Here is an 18,306-nt window from a genome sequence, read left to right as displayed (position 1 = left end):
ATTTGAGCAAAATATATGAGTCATTTGGAAATGTACCAAATTTTTGTTGCATGAGTTGTAACAATGTAGTTCTGTAGAATAGTGGGATACAGGTGTATGTTTGGATGAGCTGTTATAAACAAGTATATTAAGAAACATGCATTTTTTTCTATTTCTCAGATGACAGAGGGCCGGCGATGTCAGGTCCATCTGCTGGACGACAGGAAGCTGGAGCTCCTCGTTCAGGTGAGCGTGTCTTCCTCCTGACCTCTAGTTCTTTCTTTCCTTTCTCCCCTCTCACTTTACAGACTATCAGTTCCTTACAGCTAGGGAGAAGTGATGTCTGCAGTCCCAAGTGACTTCCATTATTGCTGACGAAGGGAAATTTGGTCAGGAGTAGGTGACGCTGCGCTTTCTTGATGCTTTCCCTGATCTCTCTCATACACATGCATAAAAGCGCACATAGGTTGCGCTCGCAGCACTGATTTGCAGTGCCTGTTTAAACTCTGAATCCTGACATACAGTTCCACTCGATCGAGTCCTGAATGGAAACCTTTGCTTCAATTACCCTGGCTCTGCTTTTAGCCTTTAGTTCTCCCAGCAAGCCTCTCTGTAGTAATGAATAAAAACAGCACCATCCTAAAAAAAACTGCCTCTCTTTCATTTACGTTTTTACCATTACCTTTTTCAGCTTTCAGCTGCAACTCTCCTCTGGTCTGCTTTCTTTTCTATACCAAAGGTCTTCATTGATTGCTAATGATATTGACTTTTGCCATTCTTTTATTTTCTTTTGGCTTGGCTAGATACACTGAAATGGATTCATTAGGAGCTCCTTACACTCTTCCTAACCTCCCATAGTTCCCTTTGGTCTGACCATTACTCGATTCCTCTGAAACAGAGAAAGACAAAAGAAAGTAATTGCCCTGGAACAGGAGAAGAACAGCAGGCAGAGAATAGAACGATTGACGCAGAAGCTCGGGAGGTTGAGAAGGAGAGAGAAAAATGAGATGAGGGCTAAGGAATGAAAAGGAGATGACACTAAAGGGAGAGAGAGGAGAAAATGGAGAGGAGAGCCAAGGATAGGTCTGCTGACTTTCTGATTTGATTACTCTGCCAGAACTGATCCTCCCTTTCAAATTGGTACTTCTTTTTCTGCTCCTCTTCCTTAGTCACTCTGTCTGTCTCTCCACTCTTGGCTCCTCATGTCTTCTTTTCTCATTCAACAGCTGGCTAGCTTTTTACCTGTCTTTCCATTGCTTTATCTCAATTTACAAATACAAATGTTTCAGCTCTATCTTGCATCCATCCACCCTCTCTATTGCTCTTCTCGTTTCTTTCAGTACATAAAAATAAAATAAAAAGACAACTTGGGGCTTTAACATAAATATTTCTTAATGTAGTGCTTATGTGAAGAGTTTTGTTGGTATATTCGGATAAGGAGTGAGTGATAAAAATTGGCTGTGTTAACCGCGTTTGTGAGAAGAAACAAGACTGGCAAAAAGGTCAGAAAAGTGGATGTCATTAACAAACTTTTGTCACATAAATCAGGAAACTGCTGGCTTTCTTTCTCTCTCAGTCCCTGTCCTTGCCTCCATCCGTTAGGCGGATGTTCTGCAGGTCATTGAGTTGTTAGTGGGACCACAGAGAATCACAGTGTTATTCTTAAGTTTTCCACTGAACTAAAAAGCAGTCCAGTCCTCCGCTTGTTTGCAAAAAAAAAAAAAAAAAGATTTGGATGTTCACATTTCAAAAGCAGTCTAAACCAGTGTGTTTATTTATAATTTGTGTTTATTTATAAGTCTCCCCTGATCGTAAAACAGCGCCATTGTCAGGTCTGTCCCATTGAGGTTTTCATGAAACTTGTTGTAAGCATGCCAGGTACACAAGCCAGTTACCATCTGAAGAAAGGCTCCTACTCCTGTCAGTGAGTTGTAACATTGACCAGCTGTTTAATCCCAGAAGAGTCATTTAGCCTTGTCTACTTCCTCCAGTCTGATAGCGTGCCCTCTGTGGTTTGCTTGTGGAGCAATGCCTCATTGGCAGGGAGCAATGTACCAGAGGGACAGCGCGCTTATTAACCAGGTTGTAAAGATGTAAAGCTAACTACCAAACACACCTCTCGGTGAAATTGTATATCAGTACAGAAGCTATTACTTACGTAGCCTAGACTGTTGCGAGGCTAAAGGGTAAATAAGGTTCAGTTGTGTAACAGTGTTGCTTTTCTACATCACTGAGTCCTTTTACATAATATGAAGGAGAAGTTCAGTAAACTTTAAGTCCGTATGCAAAGCAAAAAATATAAGAAGAGGTTATTGTGCAGGGAAAAATCATAATAATGCAGCATGTGTCTCCAAAAAGCCTTAACCTTAGACAGCCTTAGAGGGGATAGGCTGCAACTAATAAATCAGTTGGCAACTCATAAATCTGAGCAACTCTGAAGGCAGCAAAGACCTTACTGGGTGTTTGCAGAGATCGGGCCATGACTTGTTTCCAGCCAGCCAAGTGTGCAACCGTTTTTTTGTCACTTGTCTTTAGTGTGTCTGCTACTCGCTTACACCTCCCTGTAATTCTTATGTTGTTAATTACCTGTGCTGCTGAGGAGGCACACGCTAAATATCTATTAGCAGTAATGCTGTCTAAGCTTTCAGAGAACTGTACAGTCTGATAGATGGCTCCATAGTGTATGCGTATGTAATGTGTGTCTGCATGGTCTGTATATGTCTAGGGTGTGTTTAGTGTACCGCATCACTTACAATACTGCCTGTCTTTCTCTGTCTACATCACATTATTACACATCTGGTATCTGTAATCCCAGAAATAAGCTGCCACGCATGCTTGTGGAAATGGTGGGTTAGAGAAATGCTTCCTGTGTTGTTCTTAATCTTCAGTAATACACTCCTGATTTTTAACAGCGTATCTGGGGTTTATTTTAGCGCCCCATCATCTGCCCAACAACGTGCCAATATGTCCCTGTTACCCGCTCACTGCTTGCTACACCGTGGTGGGATGGATGTTGTTTAATTGATATTGTTGCCACAGCAGTTTGGCTGCTCTGTGGTAATGAAAGACCATCGCAGCATGTTCCCCAGACTGAACCAAAACAGGTATTACTGCTAATGCCATAAAGATACCCTCTCTTCAAAACCTAAAATTTCCACATATAAAATGTGTTGAGGGCTTCAAAGACTTCTAGTGTAGATCATCTAAGTTTCTGCTCTCCCATTTGGAAGAAATGACAGGGCCAATCAGACCTGTTTTGGATGGGAGTACCAATTTCAGTTGAGTCACACAGATCAGGACCAAAACAAAGAGAAAATCATCACTCTAACCTCTGCTTCTCTGCTTGTGCAATGTAAACATACAGCCGCAGAACAAAAAAATATTCAGAGACATTCCCGATCTTATCTTTGCTAAATTTGCAATTGTTCTCTCTGTAAATATGTATTTGGAAATTTTACTCTTAACGAGACATTTAAATAGAAATGTTTACATCTGTGAATATAGGGTTGAATCAACTTATGCGGTAACTTCACCTTCAGCTCTCTCTTTCAATTCTGATCTCTCCTGAGCCTTTATGTGTAGCAGGATCACTGTAGGCATCGTGATTATATGGGATCTAGGTCAGTGAAGATGTGGTAGTGTGTGTGTGTGTGTGTCTGCATGACATCACCTCCTTCCCTTTAAATAGCTCTCAGTAGCTTATGACACTGAAGTTGTAGCTATGCAGTGAGTAGATACTATAGGACATTAGGAAGAGGCTCTTAAGAGTGTGGATACTATGGCACTACAATGTCGCTGTTGTGTGTGTGGGCACGTGTAGAAAAATGGTTTCAGACAATATGTATTCCTCATGCCCTCCTCTCCTAGACAGTACAAACTCATGTGCTCCTTCTGTATGCTGGGAGTGGCCTGTATAACACGGTCTTGTGGCTGCATGCAGATGAGTGTGTATGCATGTGTGTTTGTGCGCGTAAATGTAGGCAGCGAGGCACACCCATGGTTAACCTCAGTTACTGGTGCACTTTTATTCAGGATGTGACAAACCAGCAGCATATGGCAGCATTCCCTGGACTCTTGCTTTGCTTTAAGGTGATCTGCATGCTATATAGCTCTTGTGCTAGCATCTCTCTGCAATACAGTGGTTCAGCCCATAGCCGTGACTCTGCAGTGGAGGTGTGGGTCAGGAAGGAGAGGGGAGGGGAAGGGTACCTGCACTGTCAGCAACATCCACGCACTCCATCCATCTTTCTCTTGCTCTCTCACTCTCATTTATCTCCTCCACTCTGGCCCTTTCCCTCTCCTCCCTGGTGTTTGTCAAAATGCTTAGTCATTGCGGTAACTCAACAGCCGATATAATACATTAGCATAAAGTTTTACTACATCTACTTTTCCAATTAAACTACAGTGTGGCAAACCACTTCACACACACACATGACAGCTGATTAAAACAACCTTAGCCTAATCCAAACTCGTATATCTTCCTTCCTGCAGCCCAAGCTGATGGCTAAAGACCTGCTGGACCTTGTGGCCTCTCACTTCAACCTAAAGGAGAAGGAGTACTTTGGAATTGCATACACAGATGAAACGTAAGTTAAAATAAAATATTATGTCACTCAGTCTTTAATTTAACTTAATTGTTTTGATTTTTTCAGTGCTGTAACATGAGATCACTGTAAATGACACCAGCATCAGATCTGATACACAGTTGGTAGCAGTAAAGTTATTAAAGCAACATGTGGGTCAGCAGTAGTGTAATCATAGGCAAATTTAGTATCAAAGTTCAGGTGCTGTTTGTTGTGCACATAGGCAAAGCAACAAGGATATCAGAGGGGAGTGCACGTGAACATGGCTTCTGATTTCATGGTTGGCTGAAGCCAGTGTCATGGACACTGATGTCGTGGACAGTGTGTTTGTAGATGCCAATGACAAAGATAGAAAGCCTTAAATAAATGCTATAGAGTTAGTGTCAAGGATAATGAGTAGTAGCAGGTATGGTTTCTAATTACATTTGATTGCGTTCAGTTTTGAGGTATAATTTAAAATCTTTTTCCACATGGCTACCGTTCCACAACAACCGTTTATATTTTACTCTGTGTGCCCACTAATTGGACTTTGTAGCACTAGTGAACAAAACTGATAATGGTGGACTAAATGTAAAATATATACTCATAGATTAACTTAAGTTGTAGCACAGTGTACAAAAGCACCACTTTAATAATGTGGCATTTGGTTTTGGATTGGTTTTCTCTTGAGGAATTCCCAGAGCACTTTTCCTGTTAAGGCTTAATTAACTATGAAATTGAAAAGAAAAATCTAGTTTAGCTTACATGTCTAATTTGTCTTTTTCTTGTTGTTCAGTGATTTAAAAAATAAAAAAAAACAGATTTATTTTGTCAGCAACTGTCTTTATCATTGTCGGTAAAGCAAAGAATGAAGATCTGTGAAGATCACATTTAACCGTGAAGTGAAGTGATGTGGGTGGTTATCTTTCTCTGGACTAGCAAAGATCACAAGTCTGTGTTTGCCAGTAGGCTTGCCATGAGAGCTGTGCTTGAAATGCAAACATGACATTCAAATTAGCTTTGTTGGGTTTTCTGACCTAGAAAGGCAGAAACGCCACGGCATGATAGTGATGCCAGCGATTTACATGCAGGCAAACATCGCCATGGCCGTTTTGCCTTTCTGTTTTTGTTTTATCTCATGCATCCACTGATGTCAAGCAAGACTGGCCTCTGCTCTTTGGTATTTACATGGTAGCGACTACTGCCAGTGTCTGTCCAGCGAAGCATTGTCCACTATAGAGTCTTAATTCTGTGATGTGTAGATTTGTTGCTTTTGCCTGGGGAGAGGAGACGCCTGAGCTCTGACCGCTCACTGGTCAAAGAGGCTGCGTGTTGGGGACAGGAGGCCAAGAGATTGAGAGACAAGAAACAGAAGAAGGGAGAGTTTGAGAGAGATGTTGCTCAGTTGCTCAGGAGACCATGCAGGGTAACCAGGGTGACAAGCTGTCTGTGCGGTTTTTCTCTCTGTTGGAAACAAAGAGAGAGAAACGAGAGGGGAGGGAAGAGAAGAGGGGGACAGAGGCAAGCAAAGTGTGACAAAAAAGATAAATGGGATGGCTTAAGTAGAAAGTGTTCTGTTTCATGAGATGAACCTTTGTGTACCCTAGTTTGATATTAAGACATCTCTGAATTATAGTGTTGATTGTATGGTTGTTCTTCCCCATCAGGGGCCATTTTAGTTGGCTGCAGCTGGACCGCAGGGTATTAGAACATGAATTCCCCAAGAAGTCTGGTCCCATTGTCCTCTACTTCTGTGTCAGGTGAGTCTTTCTTCTGCAAGTTAGTCCCCTCACACCAATCATTGTCTGATTGCAGATGTATGTGGGAACGAAAGAAAGAAGTCTGTACGTTCTTGAGTATACTCACACATTCATGCCATAATAGGAAGAGATTAATACGATTAGTTATGAAAAGCCCCTGTGAAATTGTTCTGATCGCAGTGTTTACTTCCCACCACAGGGCCTCTCAGCCAATGGCAAGCCTCTCATACTTCATCAGAATGCACTGCATGCAGATAGCATCGGATTCATGGCGACTGTACTCGAAACAAACAAACAAACAAAATACCAGAAACCTTTTTCCTATAAGGGTAGGGTTTGGGGAGGTGGAGAAATCAGCACTGTGCATCTTTATGTTGAAGCTGTTTGACAAAAAACACTCGCAAACTCATTTATAAAAGGTCCTTTTTCAGTGGAACACTGAACAGCACAGTCATTATCCTTGTTTTGTATAAGCCCACCATGACTTTCTTGCTGTTGCTTAACTGTAGTCATCTCTTTGGTTAAAAACAAAATGCTTCTTTTGACCAACTGTGACAGGATTATAAAACTGCACCACAGTTCACTCGTTTTCTTTCCACCGACCCTCCTGTAGGACAGAAGAATTGCAATACAGACACAGGCATGACCAAAATTCAGCATATAGCTGTTTATGATTGCATTTAGTGGTGTTATATATTTTATAGGCTTGTAAAAAAAAAAAAAAAAGCAATCCACGTGACATGAAAAAACACACATTCCTATGCACATACAGGTTCCTCTGAAATAAAATTGGAAAAATACGAAGGCTTTATTTTGAATTGTCCTGTTTTTTTCTTTACACCGCTCAGGTTTGTGCACGAGCTGCGTCAGAGTTACATCGATATAAATGCTAGGACCGTATAATTCTCCAGCACAACATTGCTATAAAACGTTTAATAGTGTAAAGCGAAGTGATGCGCATGGACAAAATGTCAGTGAGTCATTTTCATGGTGGCATTTATATCGTGGCTCAAGTCATGAGACACGATATAAATGAGCTGTTTAGAAAAAGCATATTCTTAGCGCGCTGGCTGTATCCTGCTTAGTGGCGTCATTGCACAATGCCACAGCAATACAGTCAGAATATCTTAATTGTGTTTATACCTGCGTTAACTAACGGTCCTGTTGTTCCCAGGAGCCTGCATATACAAGCTGTAGTGGTAGTGTTGGTGGTTAGCTGTGTGGGGTGCAGGGTCACTGTGTGTGTATTTACACAGACTAATGGGTGTTTGAGGATGTGATGGTAGTGCGATGACACTGTGAACTCTGACACCTCATTGAGGCTTCATCCCCCTTCTTCATCATCACAGTTCCGTCTAATCTCTAACCTTAATCTCTCTAAATGTCACAGTACTGAATACACCCGCTCTCAACACATCCTTACACGTGCACACATTCAGATCCAGACTGTGGACTGCAGTGGAACAACAATCAGCCCAAATGCCAGGCCTGAATCTGTTATCAATCTGAGCATATTGTTTTTAATAAGCACAATATAAGGTTTGTTTATGCGCGGGGGTGTGTTTGTCTAATATGAAGTATGATGTGTGTTTATGTGTGGGTGCGTGTTTCTCTCTGTATGTCACGTTTCTGCATTCTCATGAGGTATTTGTGTGATGCGTGCGTTCCCAATAAGTGCTAGGCAGATGCCCACCTCCTGCTGATTCAGTGGGTGCTTTTTTTGCATGCTTGCTGCTGTGCTGGCAGTGTGGGCATGTCTCATCAACCGTGCTGCTTTAATTAAATGTTCACACTGAATATTGACAAGCACCTCTCATTCTCTCTTGCAGCTCAATGGGTAACGCGAATTAAGCCCCCCCACACCCCCGATTATTGATCTGCCTGCAATCCCTCTCACTCGATGCCTATATAGACCCATAAGCACTGAAATAAACACGCGCATTTCCGATTTATATTCATAAGGACATGTTTGCTGATCGCATTGTTCACAGAGCTATATCAAGTAAACTGAACTCTTTTATGCACACCAGATGGGGGATTTAAGCTATTTATCCGCTAATCGCACCAATTCCCAGTTTGACTCCCAGCTCATTCACATCTGTGTATGACAAGCTTTACCACCAGTGATGTACCAGTGGGTGAATGAAGTGGTTTGGTTTGTAAAACTTAGCTTAGGTTTAAAGACACGATTAACAGCAAACGATTTACCATCTCTGAAGAAGATGTCAGGTGACACTTTAGAGCAGCTGAGCTATATGGAATCTTTTTGATGTGTGTTTTCACCAGAGAGTAGCTTCCTCGTGCACCATTCCAGCTTCCCTCTGGCTTTGCATGCATTCATGAGCTAAATTTAAACTGCATTATTGTGTTAGTTCCCTGCTCACCGCTCTGCCAGAAGTGGGTTACTGTGTTTCTCTCGCCAGAAAGTGACAGCATCTCTGTGTGTGGTAGTACTCTGTGTTTGTGTGCGAGCGCGTGTGATCACTGCACACTGCTGATGATGCACAGCGAAGTGCATCATGTGCACATTCAATCTGCGTGTGTGTGCGTGCATATTCACATTGAGGAATGTGCACACACTCACAAACTGATAATGAATCACTGCCAGCCACTGTGGCGATGTGGTGTAAGGGGAAGGGAAAGGATTTTGGCATAAGTGATCAGCCTTTGGTATGGTGCGCCCCCATCTGGTCACTTTCACCACTGCAACCTTTCAGTCACATCTGCACAGTTTCGTTTTCATAGCTTTCCTGCATGCTAGCTTCTGTTTTTGAAGCAAACACAAAAAACACTCCTTCATGTATCTTCTTTCTGTTTCCTGAAGGTCAATGAACACCCTTGCTTACTTTGAAGCTGCAGGAGTGTTTATATTTTCTTCTGTGTTTTCAGGTTCTACATAGAGAGTATATCCTACCTGAAGGATAACGCCACCATTGAACTGTTCTTTCTTAATGCAAAGTCCATCATATACAAGGTAAATAGCTAGTTTTTTTTTATGCATTTCAAGTACTGCTGGTTTCATCTCCTTCTCCTTTGGTTTATCTTTACATGCTATATGAATGATATGAATCCTCTGTGAAATTGCATTTAAAGCCAAGCTTTTTCTTCTGGCCTTAAATCATTTTTGGCTTTCAGTGGTTACATTTTATGGTGAAATTGCATAGAGTGCTGGGCTTCATGTTGCGTGCCACTTCCTTAGCCCATTTTTCTTTCTAAATGAAGAGATGCCACAAGAGGAAAGCTTGGACCTCGGTCCTGCGTGCTGATTTGCTGAAGCAGAAAATGTGAACCATGTGCATCATCTGTTACCCGTCATGTCATGCGCTGCTCCACATTTCAGCAACTAGCAAATGATTTTCATTGCCATCTGTCAGCGCTACGCCACAATTACTTTGGCTGTTTAAATAACAATTTAAATTATGCACTGGAATACATACTTCCAGAAAGTTGCCTAAAGAGACAATTTAAAGGAGGAAAGATTTTGGAATTATTTTACCACTCAGTTAATATGGTACATTTTTTTAGAGTAAGGAGAGGCTATCCACTTCACTTAACTGGTTAAAATTCAAGCAGGGGCATCTAGTTATAGTTTGGTCAGCATACAGCACATTTATAGACACCAGTATCTAACAGTTATGTAATTTTTCCAGAAGAGGGCGTGTGCAGCCTGAAACTGTAAATAACTGAGCTGAAATGTTCTAATAAAGCCTTGTAGAAAACTGTGAGAGTGTCTAAAGACTCATTTTCTTTGTGCTAAAACGTCTTGTATGTAGCAAGACATTCAAATATCGGCAGTTGCAATATTTCAGGATGGTTAAAAAGGCTGGCAAAGTCCCACAAAGGGAAGGATTCATGCTCAGTCCAGCTAGTAAACATGTTAAAGCGTCTTCATCAAGATACCAATTTTTATCTGCTCATTTATTACAACTCATATTAGCTAAATACCAGTGTAGGAAAGCAAAAAAGAAAGAGAAACAGCACAGCGTAGCAGATATAAATGTGCTTCCTGCAGTCACTATTCTTGTAGTTTCTGCTGTGCTGTGAAAAAACAGTACAAACACACACAGTGTGTGCTGATTTGCAGCCTCACTGGGTGGTACACCCACGTTAGGTTTGTTCTGTCTAGTGTTTCATCCTGGCTGTTTGATCCTCCATCAAATTAAGAGGTGAATTGTAAAGGGCACATTCCTGGGATAGGTGACCCACTACTCACTGCCCACTAATCCTCTCTGTTAATGTACACATATCATGTCATATATATGTTTACTCCCAAAGTAAGTATTTGGCAAATTTTTCACAGGAACGCACCACATGTCACTAAATCACAAATGTTTGTACCAGTGTTGCATGTCTGTCTCTGTCTGTTCTCCCTGCTTGTTGCTTATCTCTTCATCTACGTGTTATATAACAGTAGTAAACATGCATGCATCCATGGTTAAATTCTGAGTTGGTATAGCAATATGTAATGCTAATACCCATGACCACTGACATTGGTAAATGCCATCTTAGGACAATATCAGTCAACAGGGTTTGATATTGGCAGATACCTGTAGATCAGTGCGTCCCTAGTAATGCATTTAAAACACACACTGGTAAATGTTCTCAGTAATCAAAAACCAGAGCATCCATGCTCACCCTCAACCCCTCAACCCCCTCTCCCAAACCCCTCCACTTTGTCTCTAATCTTTGATCTCTTTCTGCATGAAGACATCATGAAAAAAAGAAGGGTTATTGGCATCTAAGTGAAAGGAAATATCATCTTATCTCGACTGATGAAATGAGTGATCATTTCAGGAATGTCCACTTTTTACCCCCACAGGGATCAAAGTGTGTTTTATTTATTTGTGAATGTCTCCAATGGCCTTTGCTCACTCCTTTTCTCCCCTTTTTGCAGGAGCTAATTGAAGTAGACAGTGAGGTTGTCTTCGAATTGGCTTCCTACATTCTCCAAGTAAGCTTGTGTGTGTGTGTGTGTGTGTGTGTGTGTGTGTGTGTGTGTGTGTGTGTGTGTGTGTGTGTGTGTGTGTGTGTGTGTGTGTGTGTCGGTGTGTGTACCACAAGTTATTCCAGGGGCTGTTCTTTTCTGAAACCGTTTGAAGTTTTCCTCCAAACTATCTCCACAAGCCTTTGATCCTAATTGACGATGATTAAACTCACATTATCTACTGCAGTAATAATTGTGAGCGATTAAACTCTCATTATCTAATGTAGCTATCAATTTGACGTTAATCTGCAGTAACGCTGGGAGGTTTCAAATCCTAAAAACCTCAGTTGACTTTGGTAACACAAATTTTGGTCTACCAGATAAATGGTGGACAGGAATAGCTGTTGTCACAGAGAAGCACTTACGCTTCACAAATCCTCCTCGACTCCAGCCCTTTCCCTTTCCTGTCCCTTTCTCGGAGTAGGTAAGTCAATTAACCGTGGTTCGCAAGGTCATGTTACACATAAACTAGGCTGAGTAATGTGGGTGCGTGTTTTCGGCCTCCGTGTGCAGGTGCAGACACACAGTGTCAGGTATCTGCTCCGTAACTCTTCAGAAGTTTCGTTCCAGATGGTCGTTTAATGTTTCTCCTTGATTCCAGCATAAAAAAACTTAAAAGCACATTTTATGGCCACTGTTTAGTGCTCACATATCCACCTGTATAAATTGTCCTATCATCTTTGACCTCCTTTTCCCCTTTTTTCTCTTTCACAGGAGGCTAAAGGTGATTTCACTAGGTATGTATACTCATAGTCATCATAGCTATTATGTCCTTTTTGAGGTTGTTAAAAGCAACAAAGCCACTAAAAACTAAATATGCTAACGGCTAACAAAGTATCTTGACATTTTCAAGGACTGGATGTGGTTTATGGTCTGGATGTGGTCCTTTGCTCCCCTCTTGATCACCTATATCTGTGCCTTTAATTTGATTTACCTCACTTTCTTATTTTTCTCCTACCAATTTTGAGCCGTTCGGATTTTCTCTTTTCTGCTGGGTTATATTTTCATTTTTGACTTATTAGGGGAAAAAATACTAATTTATGTGCAAGTTTTATGTGAGCTGGGGACCTCATGTGGCCCTTCTGATATTCATCTGTGTGATGTTGGCTTAAATGTATGTGATTCCTCATCCCTTTATTGTAGCATGAAAAACATACTACTACAGCAATCACCTTTGACCTCATTTCAACCAGTGAAAGGAGTAAATAAACACAATAGGGATGGAATGTGACACACTCTGGAGACATTACTTCACATTCCTACCCTTTTTCTTCCCACACATACACATAAATCTTTTTTTTCTAAAAGCTCATAGTTCCTGCCCTTTGCATTTCTCATCATAACTTTAGTTTTACGTCTCCTCCTAAAATACAGTTTTCAAGCCAAACACCTGATTTCCTTTGTTAAATGCATATCATATTGTTCCCAAAGAATTCAGTAAATTGACTGATTTTCAGTGCGGCTTATGTTAATCTGACTACGTTTCAGTAATCTTAATTGAATCTTAGTAAAACAGCGCTTCATTTCTCTCTGCATTTAACAGTTTAAAGAAAAAGATTTGAACAAAACACTATTTTTTTGGATGTTTTTCTGCACAGCTTGCACTTCAGATTGTTATCATGTATCCCAAAGTTGTCCACCCAACTGGTATACTTAATAAATAGCTACATAGTGAGTATCAGTCAATGCAGACGCACAGCTGTGTTCACACATTAAGGAACAGACGGGCAGGGTGGATGGATCTCTGCCAGGGCTTTAGCTCATAGGTTGTCATGTTCCCAGGGCTTTCCCCAATCTTCTGAGGCCTAGGCAGAGGCCGGAGAGAGGCTGGGGGATTAGAGTTGGGTATTAAGACCTCCTGCCACTGGAGGTCTGAAAACTGAATCTGGGGCCAAGTTACTTTAGCTGTCTGTATGCTTCCCGGTCTCATTTAGTCTTTCTCAGTCTTAATCTTTTCCTGTCCCATTCCTGTTTTGTTTTGTTTTTTTGTATCGCCTTTTATCTTTCTTTATTTTATCTTTGTGTCTCAGCTTCTGTCGCTCTTTTCTTTCTTCTGCTTCCAGCTGTCAGTGTCTACTCTCCGCAGCTGTTCAGACAGACCACAGAAGCATTTAGACCGTGGACATTTACTCCTGTCTCTTAACCAAATGTCCCTTCTTCCAAAATGTTCTAAAGTTCATTTTAAGACTTGGAGAAAATCCTTTTTTTAATATTTAATTTACAACTTTTTTTAAGTTGTCCCCTTTCTACAGTTGATAGATATCTTCCAGGTTTGTGTGAAACTGTTGAGAATAAGTGTCGCTGATCAAGTCTGCTCTTTTTCTTTCACAGTAACGATGCAACTAGGTCTGACCTGAAAAAGCTGCCTGCTCTACCCACCCAGGCCCTAAAGGAGCATCCGTCACTGGCTTACTGGTGAGACACTTTTACCCAGAAAAACCCACCAAACGTTTTATAAGTTCACATGTTGTTTATCGTCTTGCTGATATTTTCCTCTTTTCTCTTTATCCCACCCCCCTACAGTGAAGATCGGGTCATAGAGCATTACAAGAAGCTCAGCGGGCAGAGTAGAGGGCAGGCAATCGTTAAGTAAGTGTGTAAATGTCTTATGTATTCACACAGAGATAAGGTGGTAACGCCTCTAAGAAATCCCCCACATTTTGGCTGGTGGAGTGTCACCCCAGTTTGTGACTCCAGTAAAAGCATTATGTGTTTCACACAACTGCACTGGGGTTTAGTGTGGCATGGCCATGCCAGCTCTACCCTTCACGCAGATGTTGAATCGGCTCTGTGACTACCTCTGCTGAAGCCTTAAAAGCACAATAACAATTCCCCCCAGTTCTGTCTTTGTACAGTACCTTTCACTTAGACGTGTGAGGGGGAATAAAGACACAAACACTCTGCCTTGAACAGGGGCTTTGTGTGAAGGGGGCTTATGCTTTTAGTTATGTTGGTCCAGCATATTGAAAGCTGTCTTCTCTGTAACCCTTACATGTCTCTCTTTCTGCTCCTCACAGTTATATGAGCATTGTAGAGTCTCTACCCACATATGGAGTGCATTACTATTCTGTAAAGGTACAGTTTTACTGCTCTGCCGTTTCTTTTTTTTTCTCACACATGCACCGCACACCACACACATTTTTTGTTCACTTTGGATCTCTAATCACCCAGTTGGGATTTTTGCATACATGATGGAACTTAAATTTTTACTGTTCCATTTGTGCAGTTTTTTCTACCTCTCTTTAACTTTCCCTTTCTTCCCCTTTGAGTCTTGCACAGATGCACAGCCGTTCCTGAGTTATTTTTGTTGTGTTACAGGACAAGCAGGGGATCCCATGGTGGTTGGGTCTGAGCTATAAAGGCATCTTTCAGTATGATTACCAGGACAAAGTTAAGCCCAGGAAGGTGAGATAATGCTCTTCCTGATCTATCTACCGCACAAACTAAACCGTTCCTCCTTCACTTTTTAAATTCAGTTTATTTCACCCCAAGAAGAGAATTTATTCAGGGAACATGTTGCTTTATACGGAAAGCTCTCTGTCTTTCTTTTTTTACAGTTCCTATCGCCTATTGTTCCATTCAGTCATCAAATGTATTGTGTTTGCAAAGAGCACTAACAATGTTGTATAATTATTACTATCTGGAGATGTTCAGTCTTAGAATGTTTTGCATCCTGTCCTTAATTTATTTCTGCCTCCTCCCAGTCATTTCACTGTGTGGGTTATCTGCAAAAACAATTCTTACCTCACCTTTGACTTCCAGACTGGTTTCAAGCCTTGATCTCTGCCGTTCACCTTTGTCTCGAAAGATGTTATTTGTGTTAACAGCGTCCTTGCACACTGATTGCCCACTAAGACCCTTACTCATACACAAACAGATGCACACTCTCAGAGACAGGAAATGGACTGAACACTGAACTCACCATCCTGACGAATGCTTCCTGTCACCCAAATGCTTTCCTGTTTGCCACTAACGTGTTTTGAGTGTGTCATAATTAGTGCATTCCAGTCACCAAGCCTGAAATTATGTCTCATTCAAGTGTGCTAAATCTAGTGGTTTCCTTGATGTTAGGTAACCATGGTGATGAAAAAAAGGAGTCTGTGTATCTCACATCACCAGGTCATTCTGAGAAAACTCCGGATTGGTTGCAAACCGTGTACTTTTTTGATATAAAGCACAGGCTTACACTGTAAATTAAAGTTAAGTTGTGCAGCATGAATGGACTGGTATTTATATATGAAGTAACCGATTTGACACTACCCATGTGTTTATGGATTTATATTTAGAAGTTCTGAGTTGAGCATTTTGGTTGTTACCACCTTTTTTGGAACATACATTCAGCAGAAACTTCTCAATCACAATGTAGCATTAATTTTATATACATACATATATATATATAGGTTTTGTAGACTAAAAAGTAACAATTGAGGCCATAAACTTATCAGGAAAACATGTCCTGAAGTTTTAAATCAGGAGACTTCCCTTACACACTGTTTAAAAGAATGTAGAATTAAGTGAAGTGAAAACCTTCCATATAGGTTTCCCTTCCCTCCCATTTTTCTTTGCTGTAAATTTTTCAGGCAGGTAAACAATGGTATATATTTGTCCGATGTAATTCCCATCAAAAACTAGAAGGGCTCTCTACTAAGACTGATGCTATAACGCTATTGCTTAAAAACCGAGCTGGTTCTTCTTCGCCAGCTTCCATGGCATTCTATCCAGTATTTTTTCAGCACCTTTGCTGAGAAACAAACAAACAACAAGCAAACTATACCTCTGTCTGGACAGAGAAAACAGAAGCAGGGGCCACTTTTTGAGAAGTGCCAGCTTATCAAGCATTCAGCTGCCATAGCAACAGTCAGTGTGACTCAAGGTCCATTAAGCTTTGGTGCTGACACCCTGACTTTGTTCTCCTTTCATACTCACCCTCCCTTATTTCTTCCATGCATTTGAGAGCAGAGAATGAGTGAGATTGGGCCTCTTTATCATGTTTTGACTCAAGCTGAAACCAAAAACTGACAAATTTGTTAAAAAAATTATTCACATTTTTATTTCTATATATGACTTTTAATTTCTATCGTATTTGCTGAATCTGGGTTATTTAGGTTTTCGGGAGAGAAAAAAATCTCGCTGATGATTTAGAAGTCTCAAAACACACTTTGCATCACATATTACACACTAGGCATTAAAGGGTTAATAAAACATTACATATTCAGCTAAACTCCACTGAACACAGTGAAGGTTTGTTCAATAATCAGATGATAAAAGAGAGTTAGCACTTCTTCTTTCCAGAGATGTGTTCTAGAAAAGACGAAGGTCATTCGAATGCTAGTAAGTGAGTGTCACCACTATTTTAACTGCAGGAAGTGCAGATTTGGTGATTCGTCAGCCCACAAGTCAGATGGATTCCAGCAATCACTGACTCACAGTGCAACCACTGTTAAAGTTTTCATTACTGTAAATCTGGGAGATGGAGGAGCAACGCTGATTATGAGACATTTTGGGGCTGTTGTCTTTGGACACAGGAACAAAAAACCCTAATGAATTAGAGAGTAGCTTCACGCTGTGGTGTACAATAGCTGTGCACTAAAAGTAGTTCTCTTTAATTAGTTAGTTTTTATAAGGGGAGATCCTGTTGTTTCTAAATGCAAGCAACCTACCACACCCTCAACTTTTTTTTATTAGTGGTTTTAAAATACCTCCTCCAGTCTTACCACATGCTAAAAGCGGACACACTAGAACAGTTCATCATGGCAGGGGTTTACAGTGGACCCACACACTGTTCTAATACTTCATTAGTGTCTTGTGACTTACTTAAGCAGAGATGATAGAGTCTGTTAGTCACAGACCGGGAAAAAACAGTATGATTAAATAATAAGAATATTTAAGTTAAAAACCCCTTCGTCTTTGTCAGCATCTGTTTTTGTGTTCTTTTTCCGAAACATTGAACAACAAGTTTTGTGACAACTGGTGCGCACTGGAACCCCACCCAAGGGTTAAACAATAGTTTTTGGGACTCCTAGTTCCAGTTATAGAAAAGAATACCTGGCTACACTATAGTTAAACCAATGTAAGCTATTTAAACTTTCTATTCTTTCAGTGGGCCTCTGGGAGTCTGCTACACCAAAGAAAGGCGTTTACACTCAATCAGATGTGACCTTTCATCTCCAGTGGATGTGTGTTTTTGTGTGCAAACATTATTGTGAGACAGACGTGGCTCCGTGCACACGGGCACCTCGTGTGTTTATGAATAATGACCAGTCACTTCCTCTGTCTGTGTCTGATTGTGCCATTGTCTGTAAGGCTTCTACAGCCAAATCGAAGAGGATTTATATCCACACGCACATGCCGAACCTTCAGCCTGATAACAGCAGCACCCGCCGGCTTTCACTGGAGTTCCCGAGGAAGAAGCTGCCAGCATGTTTTTATCAGATATTCAAGATATTAACAGAAGAAAGTCTTTTTTAATACAATAGGTTTATGTAAGAAGAGTACTTACATAATCTGGTATATACTTGAAAGCAAAAATGGCTAAATTTAAAGTTCAGGGTGGCATAATTGTGTCTCTTTGTAAATAAGGTGGCTCAAACAGATTCAAATGCCTTCTGCGTACACGTACAGCTTATCCGCAAACATCAAAGTGCACTTTCAAAATTGCAGCAAGTCTGTCCAGCTGACAGTGAGGACAGTTTTAGTGGTCTCGTGCTTGAACACAGTTACAAACAGTTACAAACACCTATCTAATCTCCACAGCTCTGGCCCATATGTAGCCAACACTCACACAGTCACTCGTTCCATTTCTACTCTGCCTGCTATTTTTAGCAGCATGCTACATTAGCACTTAACACTCCATTGACAACGTGCAGTACAGTAAAAGTTTTGATAAGATCACTGATTTTCTTTCATCGTGCACCCACAGGCACGCATGACTGTTTTGGGTTTTTTTGTTCATAATATTCCCCCCCCCCCTTTTTCTCCCTCTCATCCTTCTGTCCATTGTTTTCCCAAGCTGTTAAAATTC

General features: G+C 40.9%; 1 protein-coding gene across 2 annotated transcripts in view; it reads left to right on the top strand.

Moving 5' to 3' along the window:
- frmd4a (FERM domain containing 4A) overlaps nt 1-18,306 on the top strand; it is a 54,849-nt gene that overhangs the window by 22,661 nt on the left and 13,882 nt on the right. For both annotated transcript variants that reach the window (XM_085359170.1, XM_085359169.1), the window contains exons 2-11: nt 160-225; nt 4,471-4,565; nt 6,209-6,301; nt 9,191-9,275; nt 11,196-11,252; nt 12,000-12,022; nt 13,617-13,700; nt 13,809-13,874; nt 14,303-14,360; nt 14,604-14,690. In XM_085359170.1, the coding sequence (XP_085215296.1) occupies nt 160-225; nt 4,471-4,565; nt 6,209-6,301; nt 9,191-9,275; nt 11,196-11,252; nt 12,000-12,022; nt 13,617-13,700; nt 13,809-13,874; nt 14,303-14,360; nt 14,604-14,690 (714 nt within the window). The remainder of the gene's footprint in view (nt 1-159; nt 226-4,470; nt 4,566-6,208; nt 6,302-9,190; nt 9,276-11,195; nt 11,253-11,999; nt 12,023-13,616; nt 13,701-13,808; nt 13,875-14,302; nt 14,361-14,603; nt 14,691-18,306) is intronic.

This window comes from Diplotaxodon limnothrissa, linkage group LG7, assembly GCF_057381915.1.
Source record: "Diplotaxodon limnothrissa isolate DT_005_m linkage group LG7, D_limnothrissa_male_GT1.1, whole genome shotgun sequence".
Classification (NCBI taxonomy): Eukaryota; Metazoa; Chordata; class Actinopteri; order Cichliformes; family Cichlidae; genus Diplotaxodon; species Diplotaxodon limnothrissa.
Note: the sequence above shows the minus strand (reverse complement) of the source record. Positions and strands in the feature narration are given on the sequence as shown.